The sequence below is a fragment of the Artemia franciscana genome, chromosome 2 (assembly GCF_032884065.1).
Source record: "Artemia franciscana chromosome 2, ASM3288406v1, whole genome shotgun sequence".
Classification (NCBI taxonomy): domain Eukaryota; kingdom Metazoa; phylum Arthropoda; class Branchiopoda; order Anostraca; family Artemiidae; genus Artemia; species Artemia franciscana.
The window spans coordinates 13,462,871-13,480,096 of record NC_088864.1 but is presented as its reverse complement, the minus strand read 5'-3'; the positions used below and the strand labels follow the sequence as shown (position 1 = coordinate 13,480,096).

Genomic DNA, 17,226 nt, shown 5'->3' with positions numbered 1-17,226 from the left:
CTTATTACGGAGCTAGCAAAATTTCGTAGCTTGGCTCATAAATAATTCCTGATATTCGCCTATTTTTTGGGAGTTTGTACTTTGTAATTGGGGATTACCTATGCACTAGTTTACTAGTTAAATAGGACGCCTACTCCGAAACATGTCTTCGTTTCCTGTACCTACTCCTAATCCATTCGTGCAGGGCAATGAATAGAACCAATCGCACAGTTTTAAACGCACTTTCTGGGCAGCTACTGGACTCTGGAGTTGCAAGCGAGGTCAGGAGCTTAAGGGATCAATGTTTAATCCTGCCATTTCCGCTTTGGTTGGTTGTACTTTCAAAAATAGTATACTAAGCCCATTTATCTTCATATGAGGTACAGGATCCAAAGATTAACAATGACGGATAATACCATCTTCAATCTGTCTGAGGAAAATACCCCTCAACGATCAAGACGAGCGAAGCCCCACTCTTCTTTAATTTTCGATTCATGAACTCACTTGTCAAATCAACCCGTGCTGCATAGAAAACAGCAATCTTAACGGATGACCCGGAAACTATAAAATTCCAATAGCAGACAAAAAATTTGTGCTTTGTATCTAAGGTTCAGAATCCACAATTTAGTTGTTAAAATCACTTTTCGAGTCGAAGAAAAATCGCTTGTCCGATATGTTCGAAGTCAGATCAGAGCTTTACACACTACCAAGCGTATTCCATCAGCATTTTAGGTAGATTATGGATGTTATCAAAATTTTAGTCGAGGGACTCCCTTTTAAAGTCCCCTTCTCTGTGCATCCACGACTCAAATACGAAAAGCCTATATTCTTGGTGATTCGAGGTCTACATAGGTCTGAGCATTCATAGTGATAAAGAGAATCAAAAATATTACAAACAAATTTATTCTTACTTTCGGATTTCAATTATACCTTACAAGAATATCAACAGAGGTCCAGGCCTATTGGAGAGAAAGGATATCGGAGGACTATACTCCATGGAAGAAGTCGAAAAGTAAAAGAGAACAATTTCAGGGGACACATTTTCGAACGAGGGGTCCTCTTGACAAATTTGAGGGATAATTCCCCCCCCCCCCCAAAGCTTGAATATGAAGTTTTAAAGACCAGTTAGAAACTTCATTAGTGATGAGTTCTTTAATCCCCCTGCTCCTTTTAAGATACTTTTTAACTTTTCATTTTTCCTTGCATTCTTCTTTGCATTTATCCGTTCTTCTTTCCTTTCATCATTAAGAAACATATCATTTTTTCTAAAATAGCAGCCAACATTGCTTACACCAGTCACCATCGCTGATTCAGCCTTAATATTTATTACCTTCTTCTTAACTGATTCTTTTCTCTCATTGGCAAGTTCTGGTAGATCTCTTTCTAAATGAAAATTGGATTTTTGCTTGCAGAACAAACAGGCAATAACCTAAAAAAGAAGCAAAATCCAGAAATTAAAGTAGATAAATAAGTATTCTAACCAATATAATTGAACAACTGAAAGAGAGAAAAAGAAATGAGAAATTAAATAATTCATAAATTAGATAAAATAATCAGAAATATTATGCTTACTAATAAAAGACTATAATTAACAATAATAAAATCAATCAAGGTAAAACAGTGGAGGACCATCCCATGCTTTAATTTTTATTATTTATAATAATAAAAATTTTTATTATAATAAATACATTTTATTTATAATTTTATTTATATATTTTATATATATTATTTATATATTTTTATTTATATATTTTATTTATAATTTTTTTTATTTATAATAAATACAGTTCTATCCAGGTAACGGAATACATTACTTATCACCTTGAATTTATTCGGAATAGAAATAGATGATCCTAAGTATGGTACTGTGCATAGACAAGCAACTTTTCAGAAGATGCTTGTATTATCTTAATTTTCAGTTAGTAAGTGCCGAGGTTTGTTTTTTACTAGGTTTCGTCTACAAGTAATGAAATTTAAATAATCTCCTTCTATAATGAACTATTTCGATCCTTTATGTAATTGTCTTCCTTTACGATCCCTTATGATTTCCTTATGATACTTTATGCAATTGATTTTATTTAATTTTCTTTGTTGATTACAAAAGCACGTAGGTGTGACAAATTCCTGATGTTAATAATATAAGCTAATAATACAGTGTTATAGAAAATACTGTTTTTCGTAAAAAATTGATTTTATTTTTAAATTACTGTTTTTAACTACAAAAGTTTCTTACTAGATCAATTTTCTTTAGAGTGAGTCATTAAATAATTCTTTAGGATGTTCCAATGCCAAGCTATCTGAAGAGAAAAACAAAGAAAAAAAGAGAAAAAAGATGCCGTATATACAGAATATCGTGGCTACAGCCACTTTTCTTGATTTTCAAGCCAATATATTATCCTTGTTGTTTAAGCCAAGGGGCAGGAAGTTTCCTAAATAGGGGCTTCAAACAAGGCGGTTCTAATAGTGTACCTCTAGTCTTGATCTGACTCTATTTTTAGGAGTTAAGGGTTACTATATTTCTTAGTAGTGGACGTTATCGTCCATTACTAGGTTGCTAGCTACCACTGCAACCCGGATTTTCGAACCCATTCTAGCTCCCTGAATTTTCAAAACCTCAATTTCATTCAATTTGCTCATAATTTCATCTAGGATGTTTAAATCATCAGCACAATCTAACTCTAGGAAAGTTTTTCTTCCCCAATTGATTTCGCGCTCTCCCGTTGCCTTTCCTGTGCTCCTTAAGACGAAGTTCATCAAAACGACCCACATAAAACAAATACATAGAATAAAACAACAAATACATAGAATAAAACAGATAGAAAACAACGATACATAGGTCCTGATTTAACACAAAAACAACTGCTAATCTCATTTCCTACCTTAGCCGCAGCAGTGTTCAACTAGCTTTCATTCAGTGTGGACGAACAAAAAATAACCTTTTCTAGATATTACCTAGCTCTTGAAGCGGGAACATAATTGGATTATTTTTTGAAGTTACAATGATTAACTATTATGAAAGTCTAAAAATTGAATCGCATTAAGTACATCACTCGTACAAATACCGATCTACCTGTGTGTGGCTTTGTGCCAAGTAAACAAAGGATTTGCTGTGAAATTGTGCGAAAAAGATTGGATTTGTTTATTTTGCTAATTAACGGGTACTATGCTGTATTGGATGTAGGAGTACGGTAGTGAACAAGTTGCAGGCCTCCACGGTCCACTGGGCCACCCTGCAAAAGCGATGATTGCCAACGTCATCCGCGGGCCTGCCCCCTTCAAGATAAGTCTCATTTGTTTTTTCTGCTCACACTAATCATGTCGAATAAGCAATTTGATCTGGCACTGGCTATATTTGCAGGCTATCCATTGTGGCCTGTATTCCAAAAGTTATGAAAAGGGATGGAAAGCAAACGAGCTATTTGATCTTCTGTTACGGGGATCATAGCAAGCAAATGGTTTCAGAAATTAATCTTGTATCGTATGAAAACAATGTCGCCAAAGCTTTTAATGAAACTACGAAGAATGCTAAAAACACTTTTGATAAACTTGAGCGTTTTCCCAACATTTACAGGTCGACCTCAAAAGCCTTTGCTGCACTAAAAAAACACGATGAAGCTGCTACGTTAACCGGTTCGCAGTCTGACTTATTTGCACGAATTTCGGCCACTGAACAGGACCTAGTGAAAACTAAGTCTTAAAGACTCTGCCGAGGCTATAATTAGTGAGTTGTACAATTCAGTATCACTTGAGTTCAACCCTATCTTAGACAGCATCGAACGAAAGCCGAAAGCAGGTAGATTGTAAACTCTTAATCTTGAGAATCGAATTGAATATATCGAAGTCAAGCTGGACGATATGGATCAAGAAAATATCTTGGACAGTCTTGTTTTCAACGGTATTAAACAAAGCCGGGAGTTGACCTTAAAACGACGGTGCTCAATGTCCTTTCGACACAAATGGGTGTTACTGGTATATCCTCTGGGAAATTATCAAATGTTTTCCAGTTTAGAATTAATGTAACTCATACTGCTAGTGAGAAAGTTGCCCCAGTACTAGTGCGATTTGTTGGCAAAGAATTTGCTCGAGAAGTGTTCTCAGAGAAGTCTAAACTAGTAGGTTCGGGCATCTTTGTGTCGGAATCCCATACAAAGAGACGTCGTGATTTGCTAAATGCCGCAAGGGATCTAACATGTATGGACTGACCGCGGTAACATATTAGTGAAGTCGCCAGGTGAATATTCTGCGCGAAAAATAAGACCCATGCTGAATGTGTTTGAATTAATATTTATTATTATTTGTTTTAAAATGTCGATTATTGGTCTCCTATTTTTTGGTTTTTCTTATTTATTTTTATTTTTTTTTCATTTAGAGAGATTTGTTTTGGTTCGAGATTTCATTTATTCTCGCTGTGTCTATACTGGATGATTTAATGAGCCGACCTTTTCTACTAGAATAGGTTTTGTCGGCACAAATAGCAACTTATATTGAGCCGTGTATGAACCAAGTTAGATTTAAACAGTTTAGGAACAGTGCTTATGTTTAATGTTCGCAGTTAAACCCCGCGGAAGCCGATTTACTCAGTTTTTGGGCCTGGAATTGCCACTTAACCACGTGTTATGAGGATGTGTTGCAATTTCACTCTGATTCTCAAGGAAAGATTAGTTTTATTGGTATATGTGAAAGTTTTTTGAGTCAGGAACACTCTCTTTCATTGTACTCTTTTCGTAATTATAATTTGGAGACTAAAAGCCGGACTTCACTTCATAGAGGGGGAATTTCGTGTTTGATTTCATATTCGTTGACATACCAAGTAAGAAATGATATTGATATTTGGATAGAGGGTAATTTCGAAAGTTTTAGTCTAGAATTAGATATGGGAAGTAGTAATTTTTTGATTAGTGTTGTGTATAAGCCACCGAGAGCTAGCTGGGAAGAATTTGAGCGTGGGTTTGATCAACTTGCGCGTGCGGTGTCTCGAACAGGTTTAGCTGGGAAGAATTTGAGCGTGGGTTTAATCAACTTGCGCGTGCGGTGTGTCGGACAGGTTTAGATTTTATTTGTAAGGTTGATTTTAACTTTGATCTCCTTACATTGAATGAAGTGAATTTTGATTTTTTTTTTTTTTTTTTTTTTTTTTTTGGTTGCTCATGATCTTTTCCCCCTAGTGAATATTCCATGACATGTTACGAGTCATTCAGCCACTCTCATTGATCATTTTTTTGTTGGTTCTAAGTATCTGGACCGTAGTTATGGCGATGTGGTTCTATACCCTTGTTCGGACCATTTCCCAGTTTTTGGAGCGGTATCTTGTGGCCGAATAAAAAACAATAAAATAAAAAAAGTGAAGACTAGGTCGTTGAAAAAGGTGAATTTACTGAGGTTTGGCGAAGAGTTGAGTACCATTGATTTTCGGAAGATTATGGATGTGAAAGATGACGCTTCTGGTGCATTTGATCGTATGATGGGGGTTGCACAGCCAATTTATGATAAGACTTGCCCAGTGAAATTCTTAAAACCACGTAAGCGTGAGCCCAGGAAGCCCTGGAAAACTATTGAAATTCTTAAAGCATCGGATTTAAGAAATCAACTTTAGAAAATAAGTTGTCTGTGTACTGACGTATAGTTTGTCGACTGTCGACTGATGTCATGTTTGTTTGTCGACTGACGTCATGTTTGTCGACTGTATATGACGTCATTAAGAAGAAACAGCCGAGGAAGCTGCTCAAAGAGCTAATGCCAAAAGGCTTGCGGCTAATAGAGAAAGTAAGAAAAGAAAGTGTGCCGAGGAATCACAACAACAGCGTGAAAACAGGCTTGTGGCTAATAGAGAAAGTATGAAAAGAAAGCGTGCCGAGGAATCACAACAACAGCGTGAAAACAGGCTTGCGTCTCAAAGAGAAATCACCAAAAGAAAGCGTGCCGAGGAATCACAAGAGCAACCTGAAACAACCTGGACAGCGAGAGTCAAAACGTATCAAAACTGAAAATGACAGCGATGATCATTGGGTTTGGGACTTTGACTTGGATAAGGTCATCAATGCCTACCAGATTTTAGTTAAAAAAACAAAGGTTCGACTATATGTATTTCATAGTAACGAAAGGCAAGTCAAGGTAAAACAAACCAAACAACTTGAAAGTGATACCGATGATAAAAAAAAAAACAACTTTGAAAGGACTATCGTTTCCCAGTTGCAACATCTTTTCCACATAAATAATAATTTAGTGCTTCTGTTCAAAACAGCAATCGAATTGATACCTACTGATACGCAACTATCAACGAAGTGGCAATCGTTATGGTCAGTGATTTGTATATGACGTCAAAGGCTTTGTATACGACGTCATTATAAGTATATAAGAATGCGTTTCAAAGAGAAGTATTTATTAAACTCATCGATGCTACGATACCCTGGGAGAAACACAAATCGCAAATGGCCGAGAAAATACTCCACCGAATACGGCTAGAACGGTCAGATATGACCTTGGACTTTACAACAGAAATTTATAACTGCACTTAAGTTATGATTGAAGATTTGTGCTTATCTATTACAAACAAACTTCTCAAGCATTTGGGAATGCTTTCACCTAATCGTACTGCTTCTATTTCTACATGTGTAGAATGGGATCGTGAACAAAGTTACAACATGATTGATCTATTGTCATATGTTACAGACCGGGACGCAAGGAATATAAATGATGACCGGGACACTCAAAGAGAAATTACAGACCGAGACACCAGGACACAAATGACGAGCGGGACACAGGGAATATAAATGACGACCGGGACACTCAAACAGAAATTACAGACCGAGACACCGGGACACATATGACGACCGGGACACAGGGAATATAAATGACGACCGGGACACAGGGACACAACTAAAACGGGGACGCCGGAAGGGCACAATGACGACGGGGACACAGGGAATATTCGATTAGCAATTACCATCAACAAAGCCCAAGGGCAATCATTAGAAAAATGCAGTATAGATCTGAATACAGATTGTTTTCTCATGAACAATTATATGTTGCATGTTCAAGAGTCGGCAAACCTGACAATCTATTTATATGCACAGACAATGGGACATCGAAGAATATTGTATATTCGCAAGTTTTACTTAGTTAAAAACATATATATATCTATCTATATTCACAGGTGGGACACAGGGACACAACTACAATGGCGCGTAACTAATATGGCGCGTAACAACTTACGCGCGCGGGGGGGCTTGGGGGGTGCGAAGCGCCACGCCAACAGCTAGTTAATAATAAGATTGAAAAAACATATATAGAAACTACTGTAAATAACAGCCCCCTTTCCCCAAATCCTCTGAAGCTAGCTTGTCATTCGTGGTTTACTGAAAAAAGCTGAATTTTTCAGCTTTAATCAGTGTTTCATCAGTGCCCAAAAAACTACAGTCTATAACTTTAAATCAAATTATCTTAAAACTAAAATGACAAAATATTAATCTTTTTACAGTAGCACAACTAAATTTATTGTCAGAAACACATTTGTTTACGAAAATTGTTGTGTTTTTTCTTCTCAGTACTAGAATAACATCTTAATTTTTTAATCAAATTTAAAACCAATTGTATATAACATTAGAAAGTCATATAATGAATCACTGCTATTACTTTAAATATTTCACTCCTAAATGAACTGCTGTAAGAATTAGGATTCCAAATTGGTCCCCACCCTCACAACTAAACTATCACCCTTGCTCTTTTCTCCTTACTTTATTATTCAACTTCCCTTCTTTTTGTTTACTAACAGTCTTCTTACCAAACTTATCAAGCAACTCACCAAATTTTGTGGTTTCTTCTTCCCTTACTTTTACTTTTACTTTTTACTTTTCCCTTACTTTTTTTTTTCTTCCCTTACTATTCGGGTGATGTTTTCTTTGTCGAATTAAAAGTCTTCTTACCAAGCATATTATCCAATTTCTAGGTTACTTTTTTATAAACTTTAATTTCCCCCTTTCTTTACTATTCAGTCACTGTTCTTTTTGTTTACTTAACAGGCTTCTTACCCAATTACCAAACTTCTTACCAAACTAATTACCAAATTTCTAGGTTTCTTATTGAAAAACTAGGTTTTTACAGGCTTCTTGGCAAATTACCAAACTTCTTATCAAACTAATTATCAAATTTCTAGGTTTCTTTTTTAGAAACTTTTATTTCCTCCGTGCTTTACTATTCAGTCACTCTTCTTTGTATCGAATAACAAACTTACTAAACTTTTACAAATCAACTTACCAGATTCCTAGATTTCTTCTTAAGGTACTTTAGTTTCTTCCTTTCTTTACTATTGAGCTGCTGTTCCTTTTGTTGTCTTAACAGTCTTCTTAGTTTTGAATTTGCTGATTTTGGTTGCTTCAATGTATGGATGAAATTACCATAGGAAAACGGTATCAAACAGGCTGGACAATGTTTAAGTTTGTTGATTGGTGAATGGATCTTATTTGTCTTGGAAATAGCTTTTAGAGCCTCCATTTTGTTCCTGAAATATTTTGATTTTTCAGTTTGTAACAACCTTTTCTAGTAGTTTTCATTTTTGACTATAAGAAGAAAGCAGTAACCAAGAACACAAAAATCAAATGTTCTAGTAAAGCATACCAAGAACTAAGGATCTTTATTTACCAAATTTACATCGCTTTATCAAATATTATTGCATAAATTTTCTTTATGCTCTTTAGTTTTAGGCTATCAAATACTCGTCAGAATAAATTAGATTTTAAACTATTTCATCATGGTTCTGCTTCCTCTGCTCTGGATACTTTTCGCTTTCAATTGCAAATTGGAATCAATGGAACCGATTTATTGAAAAGGAAAATACGGCCATTAGGGTATACACAACGTGAGAGGACGTGACAATAAAAAAATTGTGGTGATAAACTTAAGTCTAGAAATCTTACTTTAACACTTGTGATCAGGGGCTTCAATTCATGAAAATGTAAATAGGGGACAAACATTAAAATTAAACGAAGATGACTGGCATTTTTTTCATTGAAAATACACAAAAGTATTGTTTTTAAATCTAGGGGGAGACCATTAGTCCCCCCCCCCCCCCCAATTGGCGCTCCTAATTATGATGGGACAATTTGAATAAATTAAGTACAGAATAATAACAAATAACAAATTACACACAACATAGAAAACATCATTCATACTGCTTGTAGGACATAATGGGATAGAAAATTGACCATTCCTAAGAACGTCATGAGTTCTTAATTGCTTGTAGGATATGGCCTGTCCTTTATAGCTTGAACTTTCCTTGGATCAGGTTTTATACCTTCAGCTGTGATGATGTGGCCCAAATAAGGTATACTGGGAGCACCAAATATACATTTCTTAGAGTTGAATTTTACTCCTTCCTTTCTGGCCCTCTCCAGAACACATACAAGGTTTCTATCATGCTCGTCATCCTTACCAGATACTATTATCTAATCCACAATCACACCTAGTCCCTCTAGATTGCTGAATGTTCCCTCCATTGTCTGTTGGAAGATGTCCTGAGCACAGACAATGCCAAACGGCATCCTCATGTATTGATAACTTCCGAACGGTGTATTAAAAGTTGTCATTGTTGATGCTTGACAGATAGTTTGAGCATCCAATATCCAGACTTTGCATCTAGTTTGGTGAATCTGTTGTGACCATTGAGCCGTGCAGCAACGTCATCAAAAGTTGGCATGGGGTGATAGAATCATTTTATAGCATTATTTAGATCTCTTGGATCTAAACACAAACGCAGAGAACCATCTTGTTTTTCAAGAGTGACAATCGAGTTCACCCACTCCATTGGAGTTGTGACCTTTTGTCTGATACCCTGTTTTTCCAACTGTTCTAACTCACTTTTCAGCTTGTCATGAAGGGCAAATGGTATATGTCTCACTGGATGTACAGTTGACACAGCGCCTGGCTTCAGATGTATGCTGCATTCACCCTGTAGCTCGCCTATACTGGTGAAAACGTCGGCTTAATCTTTTTTATCTTTTGGATGAAAGGCGTTTCATGATTTTGTTCAACAGTTCCTGCCAGTTTCACCAGACCCATGTCAACACATGCTTCATACACTAGTTTTGGCATGGCTTTGGTTCTTACAACAAAAAATTCATATCTTCCTGAGGCAGCCTTATTGTATGCACATGGCAGCATGCACGTCCCAGCTACTGGGATTCTTGTACTTTCATATGCAACCAGAATTTGCTTGGTTTCTTTCAACTCAGATCTGGGGACAATTTTCTGGAACAGATCTATTGAAATGACATTGGCTTCCGCCCCACAGCTGATTTTGAATTTGATCGTCCATTCCTGTTGATTCACAATGACTTCAGCAGTTGGTTGCCTTCCTTTAATATCTCCAACAGATCCCACAAATAGTGTATCAATGAACACTTGTTTGGTCTGAGGTGCATTTCCACTTTCAATGGCATGCACTGGTTTGCTTCAACAAACTTGAGCAAAATGATTTGTATGTCCACAACTTGAACAGATCTTCCCTTTAGCTGGGCATTTATGATTCTGATTGTATTGTCCTCCACAGAAGTAATATTGCCTCAACTGAGACGCATATACTGGCTGGTACTGCTTCCTTTTCTGCAGAGTATCTATCTCCTGTTTGATCTTCATATCTTTTGAAACATCTGCCATTGTTGAGAGCTGTGCCTGTGTTGTTTCGTGGGCTCTAGCAATTTCAATGGCTTTTGACAGTCCTAATGTACCGCCTTCTGACAAAAGTTTCTCCCGGATTTTTGGGTGATAGGATCCAACAAACACTCCACTCTCTCACCATGTCATTAACAGTTGCTGTTGGATAGTCACAATCTTTAACCCTTCTTTAACCCAATCTTTAACTGCTGGGGATAGGTGATTCGGGTATCCGCACCTCCCACAGGTCTAAAAATCGTTGATGATTGTGATCCCAAGAGGAAGTTCCATTGGGAATCCACCCTGCATATTTCAGAAGTTTTGATAGAGAATCGAATAAGGTTAATAGCCTTATCGGAATGATCAGAATAAGGTTAAAGATAATGGGAAAAAGAAAGCAAGTGTCCCCACAAAAAAATTGAGAGAATCCCTGTGTGGGCTGCAATATGAAATTAAAACCTTATGCTAAAGCAATGTTGTGTGACAGATGTGAAAAGTGGCTATGCGTTTCATGTATTGAAATGACAAAATCCAGGTACAACCTTATAAACAAATTAAGTGCTGGGTCATCATTCTCCTGGTATTGCCCCCTTTTTTGGTGATGAGAAAAACTGCTACCGCTGAGGATGTAAACACAATTGTGAAAGAACAAATTGATTGCCTAAAAACTGAACTGCTTGCAGAAATGACTACAATGGTTGATTCAGTCGCTAAAAGAGTTGCAGAAATTGAAATAGAACTGTTAAAAAAGTGCAACACAGCTGACATGGAAACACAAGTCAAATACCTCATTGGAGAAGAACTAAAAGTGTTGAAGGAAACCCAAACAAACGAATTCCATGCCGAGCTCGCAGCCATTACCAAGGCTTAAAAATTGGAAGCCCACAAAGAAGTGAGAGACAAAATAAGAAGAGACCATGATAGGTGGCACCGAAGGCTCAATATCATAGCTCATGGAATTCCTGAGCTAGAACAGGGTACAAGCCAGGAGAAGGAACAGGCTGATATAAAGTTCATCAGCAAGCACCTAAAAACCTCCTATAAACTTCCAGAATTTCATTTCACAAATGTAAAGCACTTGATACCTAAGAATAACCAGATTGTTGCCAGACAACAGCCACAAAAAATAGCGCCAGTGATATTTACCATCCCCAACGTGATGATAAAAAATGAAATCACTAGAATCTCCTTTTTGAAAAAGGAGACAATTGAGTACCAAAGTGATGTAAGCAGGGAGGACAGAGAGAATCGAGTGAAGCTAGTGAAAGAATTAAAGGACTGGCTGCAAAATGGTGAAAAAAACCTTGTTATCCATAAGAGTTGCATTGTCCCAAAAAACCAGCAGTGAGCAGGGTTGGGAACTTTCCCTTCCCCACTAGTGTAAATAGATGCGATAGTTCAAAATATTTAGACTTTAGTTACAATAGATGTACAGATTCGGAAAGGGATACGCTATCCACAAATCATGAAGATGCCCAAACACCTAGTGAAATAAGTGATAGTAGTCCAAGTGATCTAGCACAAAGTCATTGCTCTCAGTTTCTCCAAGTGCTGAGCACAAACGCAGACTCCTTGCCAAATAAACTAACCAACTTACACATCTTAGCAGCAAAAAATGATTATGATGTGATTTGTGTAGCTGAGAATACAAATAACCCCTTGAACAATGCCCACATTGGAATTGTTGTATATTTCCTATTTACAAATTTACAAGATGACCGAGAAGAGGAATCGCAGTCTGTGTGAAGGCAACCTTATTGGTAAGCAAAATCTCTCTTAATAAAGTTTTGGATTGGGTTGAATATTTGGCTAGAGAGATTGTGCTACCCCAAGAAAGCCTAGTTTTAGCCACTTTTCACCAGAGCCCAAGTTGCCCACACCTAATAGAGTCTGAACTGGCACTTTTTAGGGCCCTGCAGTTGCTACAAGATAAGAAGCCAAAGAACCTTTTAATAATTAGAGATTTTAACCTTCCTCAAGTCAGCTGGGTTGATGGCTTAGGGTATTCCCCCCAGTATCATGAGGGTCGTGCTATGAACTCTGCTTTCCTCACTTACCTAGCAGAAAATACACTCTATCAATCCATCGAATCACCAACAAGGTTCAGAGATGGACAAATACCCTTGCTCCTTGACCTGGTAATCACAGACAACCCAGATCAAATTCTAAGTATCAATCATTTACCACTGATTGGTGCAAGTGATCATGTACGTCTCTTAACAACTCTCCAACTGTCACCACCCTCTTCCGACCATATTTGCAGAAGATATATCAATTACAAGAAAATCCACAAGGAACTAAGAAGAATGCAAAATGGCGACTGGGAAGCACTGTTTGAGCACAAGTCAAGCAATGACAGCTGGAATCTCTTCAAGGAAATAACGTTAAAGCACAAGGAGACATGTACCACTGTCTCATATATCAAGAGGCCATGCACCCTACCTTACTTGACAAGGTCCATAAAACAGGAAATGAACAGAAAGAACAGATACTGGACAAAATACAGGTGAACCAATTCTTGAGAACAATATGATAAATTCAAAAAAGCAAGGAATAGACTGAAAAAGATTACATGATATTCTATAAAAAACATGAAGGTATCATTGCTACAGAAACTAAAACTAATCCAAAGAAATTCTGGAACTATGTATCATCAGCAAAGCCAAGACGACATTCCATTCCCTACCTAATCTGGCAAAATCACTGGTCATGCAGAGATAGCAGAAACCTTAAACAAACAATATTCCTCCGTCTACACAGTGGAAAACTCTAGAAACATCCCAGATAACCAGGAATATCCTGTCAATGTAACAATGCTAATGGTTGTCATTTTTGAGTCAGATGTCCAAAAACAACTGAAAAATCTTGATGCATCAAAGTCGAAAGGACCAGATGGTATACACCCAAGACTACTCAAAGAGACTGCTGAACTCATATCCTCATCTTTAGCAAAAATCTTCAAGAAATCACTAAAGGAAAAAGCTGTCCCCTCTGACTGGAAAAAAGCTACTGTTATACCATTACACAAGAAAGGCTCCAAAGACAAAGCTAAAAATTATAGGCCAATAAGTCTAATATCAGTAACTTCAAAGATTCCTGAGAGAACCATAAATGATGCTGTCACTAAGCACTTGAAATACAACAACATCATGTCTCCAAATCAGCATCGTTTCTGAAATGGCCATTCCATGGACACAAACCTAATACAGTCATACAATGAAGTCACCAAACTACTGGAAAAAGGGACACCCATGGACATGATTTTGTTGGATCAAGCAAAAGCTTTCAGCAAAGTTGCACACCTAAGGCTGAAAAGAAAGCTTCAAGCTTGTTGCATCCACTCAGACATCATTGAATGGATTGTAGACTTCCTGGGAGAACAAACCCAAAGAATTGCTGTTATTAATGATAAAGGAGTATGTGTACTATCATCACCTATACCTGTTCTTAGCAGAGTTCCCCAAGGAACCATGCTTGGGCCATCACTTTTCAACATATACATCAATGATGCTCCTGAAATACTCCACCTTGGTCCTGTGGTGGCGCAGTGGGTTTGACCTTAGCTTGGTAATACAGGACCAAGAGACCAAATCATGCTGCAGCAATGCACTGCAGGGCTGATGCAGGGACCTTATTAGTCAAGAAGCATCATTAATCTGATTAATTACTTACTTACTGAAATACTCCAAAACCTTCTCACACTATATGCAGATTATTCTAAGCTCATCAGGGCAGCATCATCTTGGGCGGAGGCTGCCTCAATCCAAGCCAATCTTGACAAGCTGGATGACTGGGCTAGACAATGGCTACTTGAATTTAATTCAAGTAAATGCAAAGTTTTACATTTTGGTGATAACAATCAAAAACATATTTACACCATGCAAAATGAAATAACTGGTCAAAGAGAACACCTAGTTGCAGTTACAGAGGAAAGAGACTTGGGTGTCATAGTTGACTGCCAGTTAAAGTTTTGAAGTCATACTGAAAATATTGTAGCTAGCACAAACCAAGCTTTAGGGACAATTAAACAAACATTCACAACTAGATCTCCATGAACAATCACCAAGCTATACAAGAGTCTTGTCAGACCAAGGCTAGAAACTGGCATGTCAATTGCATCTCTCTTTTCACAAAGTGGACAGGGACATGATGGGAAAAGTACAGAGGAGAGCAACAAAGATAGTAGACAGGTGCAAACATCTTCCTTATCCAATGAGATTGTAAACTCTGAACTTATGCAGTATCACTTACCAAAGAAAAAGGGGTGACATGATTAATACTTGCAAATTAATTCACAACAATCCAATTCAAGGTCTCTTCTTCATTGATTCATCACAGCAGACAAGGGGTCATTCTGAGAAGCTCATAAAAATCAATGCTCAGAGGAGGGAATGCCATCTCTTCCTAACCAACTGGGTAGTAGACCTATGGAACTTCCTGAGCAATCATACTGTATCCAGTAGGACTGTCAAAGAATTTAAAGTCTCACTTGACAAGGAGTGGAGCAATAAGGAATGGAGACTGGAATGGGACACCTTGGAGTCCCAGACCAGAGCATAAACCCTAGTCAATAAAACCAACTTAATATTCAAAACAATTCCAAATTGATCCACATGGCAATTTTTGAAGAAATGCTGAGCAATGCTACAGGATAGAAAATCCTTCAATTACTCCAAGTTGCAATTTAAGGTAATATACCTCTGCTCTAATGAACACTGTATTTTTTGGCTTACATCACTCACAGAAACATGTCACACAAAACTGCCTGTCTTGACTCTCTAGGTGCATGTAGAGAACTGACCAGCTACTCATTTGTTAGCTAGGAATGTCCTCTACTGAATCCAGTCAGTGTAAACAAGCTCCAAGATACAGTTGCAGAGGAAGAAAATCAGTCCTATTATTTTCCAGACAAACCCTGTACAATAGACAGAAGGATTTATTCATTAAACAGATAATAAACAAAAAATGGTTACTACCTCCCCTAAAAAACAGAGCTTGTCCAAGGGGGAGATAGAGATTGTCAACAGAGGAGATGTATATTTCATTTTAATTATTATTTAGAAACAAGATGTTATGGTTATATTCTTGCATAGTTTCAATCATTCAGATGGCTGTCTTTTTTATACTTTTTACTGCCAGCTAATTTAGTGTGTCTGCCTTTTGCTTAAGAAATAAAAAAGCTAGACTTTCTAGATATATATGCTGATGCTTATTTTCTGCTTAATTTTTATATTTTCTTTATTTTCAAACATGGCACCCAAGGGTGTAAGTACTTTTTACCTTCCTTGACCATCTTTTTCATTAAAAACTGAATTCATATATTTTCCTGATTTTTGTATTACATGTAGCCTATGGTTTTGGAAGTTTCTGCTTAACTAAGTAAAAGAATCAGATTTATATTTTTAGTGGGACTATCCTAGTAACCTACCATGAGAAAGCACTTGATGTAGGGCCTTATATATTTTCAGGGTTGACAAGAATTCATGGGAAATTTTTAGTGACGACTTCTAAGGGAAACATGTTAACAAATAATTGCATTACTATTAGACTCCTTAATTATTTTCATTCTAAATATCATGATCACTCTATCATACACAGAATGTTTCTATTAAGTCTGATGAAAAATATTAGGCTATGTTTTCTTCTACTATTACCCCTATTTTCCAAATCAAGTTTTAACAATATTTTTATCCAGCAATTCTATTAAGATTAATAAGGAGGACTATTTTTCAACAGGTTAAAATGCAGGAACTATACTAGCTAACAAAAAAGCATAACACTTTAGAAGATAAAAACAACAATAAATATATTATTTGGGACTATTAAAGGATGAAAAACAGCTGTAAGCATTATTGAACCTTCTATCTTTGGATTTATACATTAAACTATCAGGAACTAGGCCCAGACCATAGGACTGTCCTTGATACTTTTCTAAGTTTTAGGATCTTACCAAACTTCGACATTAAACCAGTGATGCTATCAGACACTTACAGATAGTTACTTATTAAATAAGGGCTGCCATCATTCATTCTTGCCAACGAATTTAAATGGGTGATTCTCAGCCCTAGTGTTTTGTCTTCAACAGAAACCATTTCTTTTATTTTTAAGTTATTCCGCTAAAACTCAGACAGCATTGCCAAATTTTGTTAATTGTCTTAGATTTTGCGGCAAATTTCCTTTCGTTTCGCTTGCCAATGAGTTCGTTTGGAGAAAAGATATGTAATCCAAATGTACAACTGAGAAAGTTTTCAGTATCTGATGCATAGGGTGGTAGTGGTCGTTTGTCTTCAAAAATGTTTCACTGATATTGCTGATTAAAATCAAAGTTACTCAGTCCATTTGATTTTTTACAATAGACGTTCAACTTGTGGAATTGCCGTAAAATTTCCTTGTGGTTATTTCTCACTTTCTTTCTAATTATTTTTCGATAATTTTTTTTGAATAAACCTGAACTGATCATTCAAAAAATAGATCATTTAACAAACATGACAATACTGACTTCTTAACTTACAGCATTATCATCTCGAATAGATTTTAGGCACGCTTAAGACCATTTCTGGCTAACAAATAGTGGATAAAAATGTTTTATTTACACTCCAA

The 17,226-nt window shown here is 36.7% G+C and overlaps 1 protein-coding gene across 1 annotated transcript; it reads right to left on the bottom strand.

The window, feature by feature from the left end:
* Window positions 1–866: 866 nt before the first annotated feature.
* On the bottom strand, window positions 867–16,749 carry LOC136034228 (uncharacterized). Its single transcript, XM_065715383.1, has 3 exons — window positions 16,618–16,749; window positions 8,233–8,476; window positions 867–1,408 (listed from the first exon to the last, which is right to left on the bottom strand). Exons 1-3 carry the CDS (start codon window positions 16,716–16,718, stop codon window positions 1,094–1,096), a joined length of 660 nt encoding a protein of 219 aa, XP_065571455.1. The 5' UTR covers window positions 16,719–16,749; the 3' UTR covers window positions 867–1,093.
* Window positions 16,750–17,226: the final 477 nt, after the last annotated feature.

Excerpts from the sequence above, each read along its gene's own strand:
- LOC136034228 (XM_065715383.1), bottom strand. The coding sequence starts at position 16,718 with ATGGTTTCTGTTGAAGACAAAACACTAGGGCTGAGAATCACCCATTTA. Across the intron at positions 8,477-16,617 it reads TATTTAATAAGTAACTATCT|GAACAAAATGGAGGCTCTAA; the intron begins GTAAGTGTCTGA and ends AAAATATTTCAG. Across the intron at positions 1,409-8,232 it reads AGAAGAAATCTAGGAATCTG|GTTATTGCCTGTTTGTTCTG; the intron begins GTAAGTTGATTT and ends CTTCTTTTTTAG.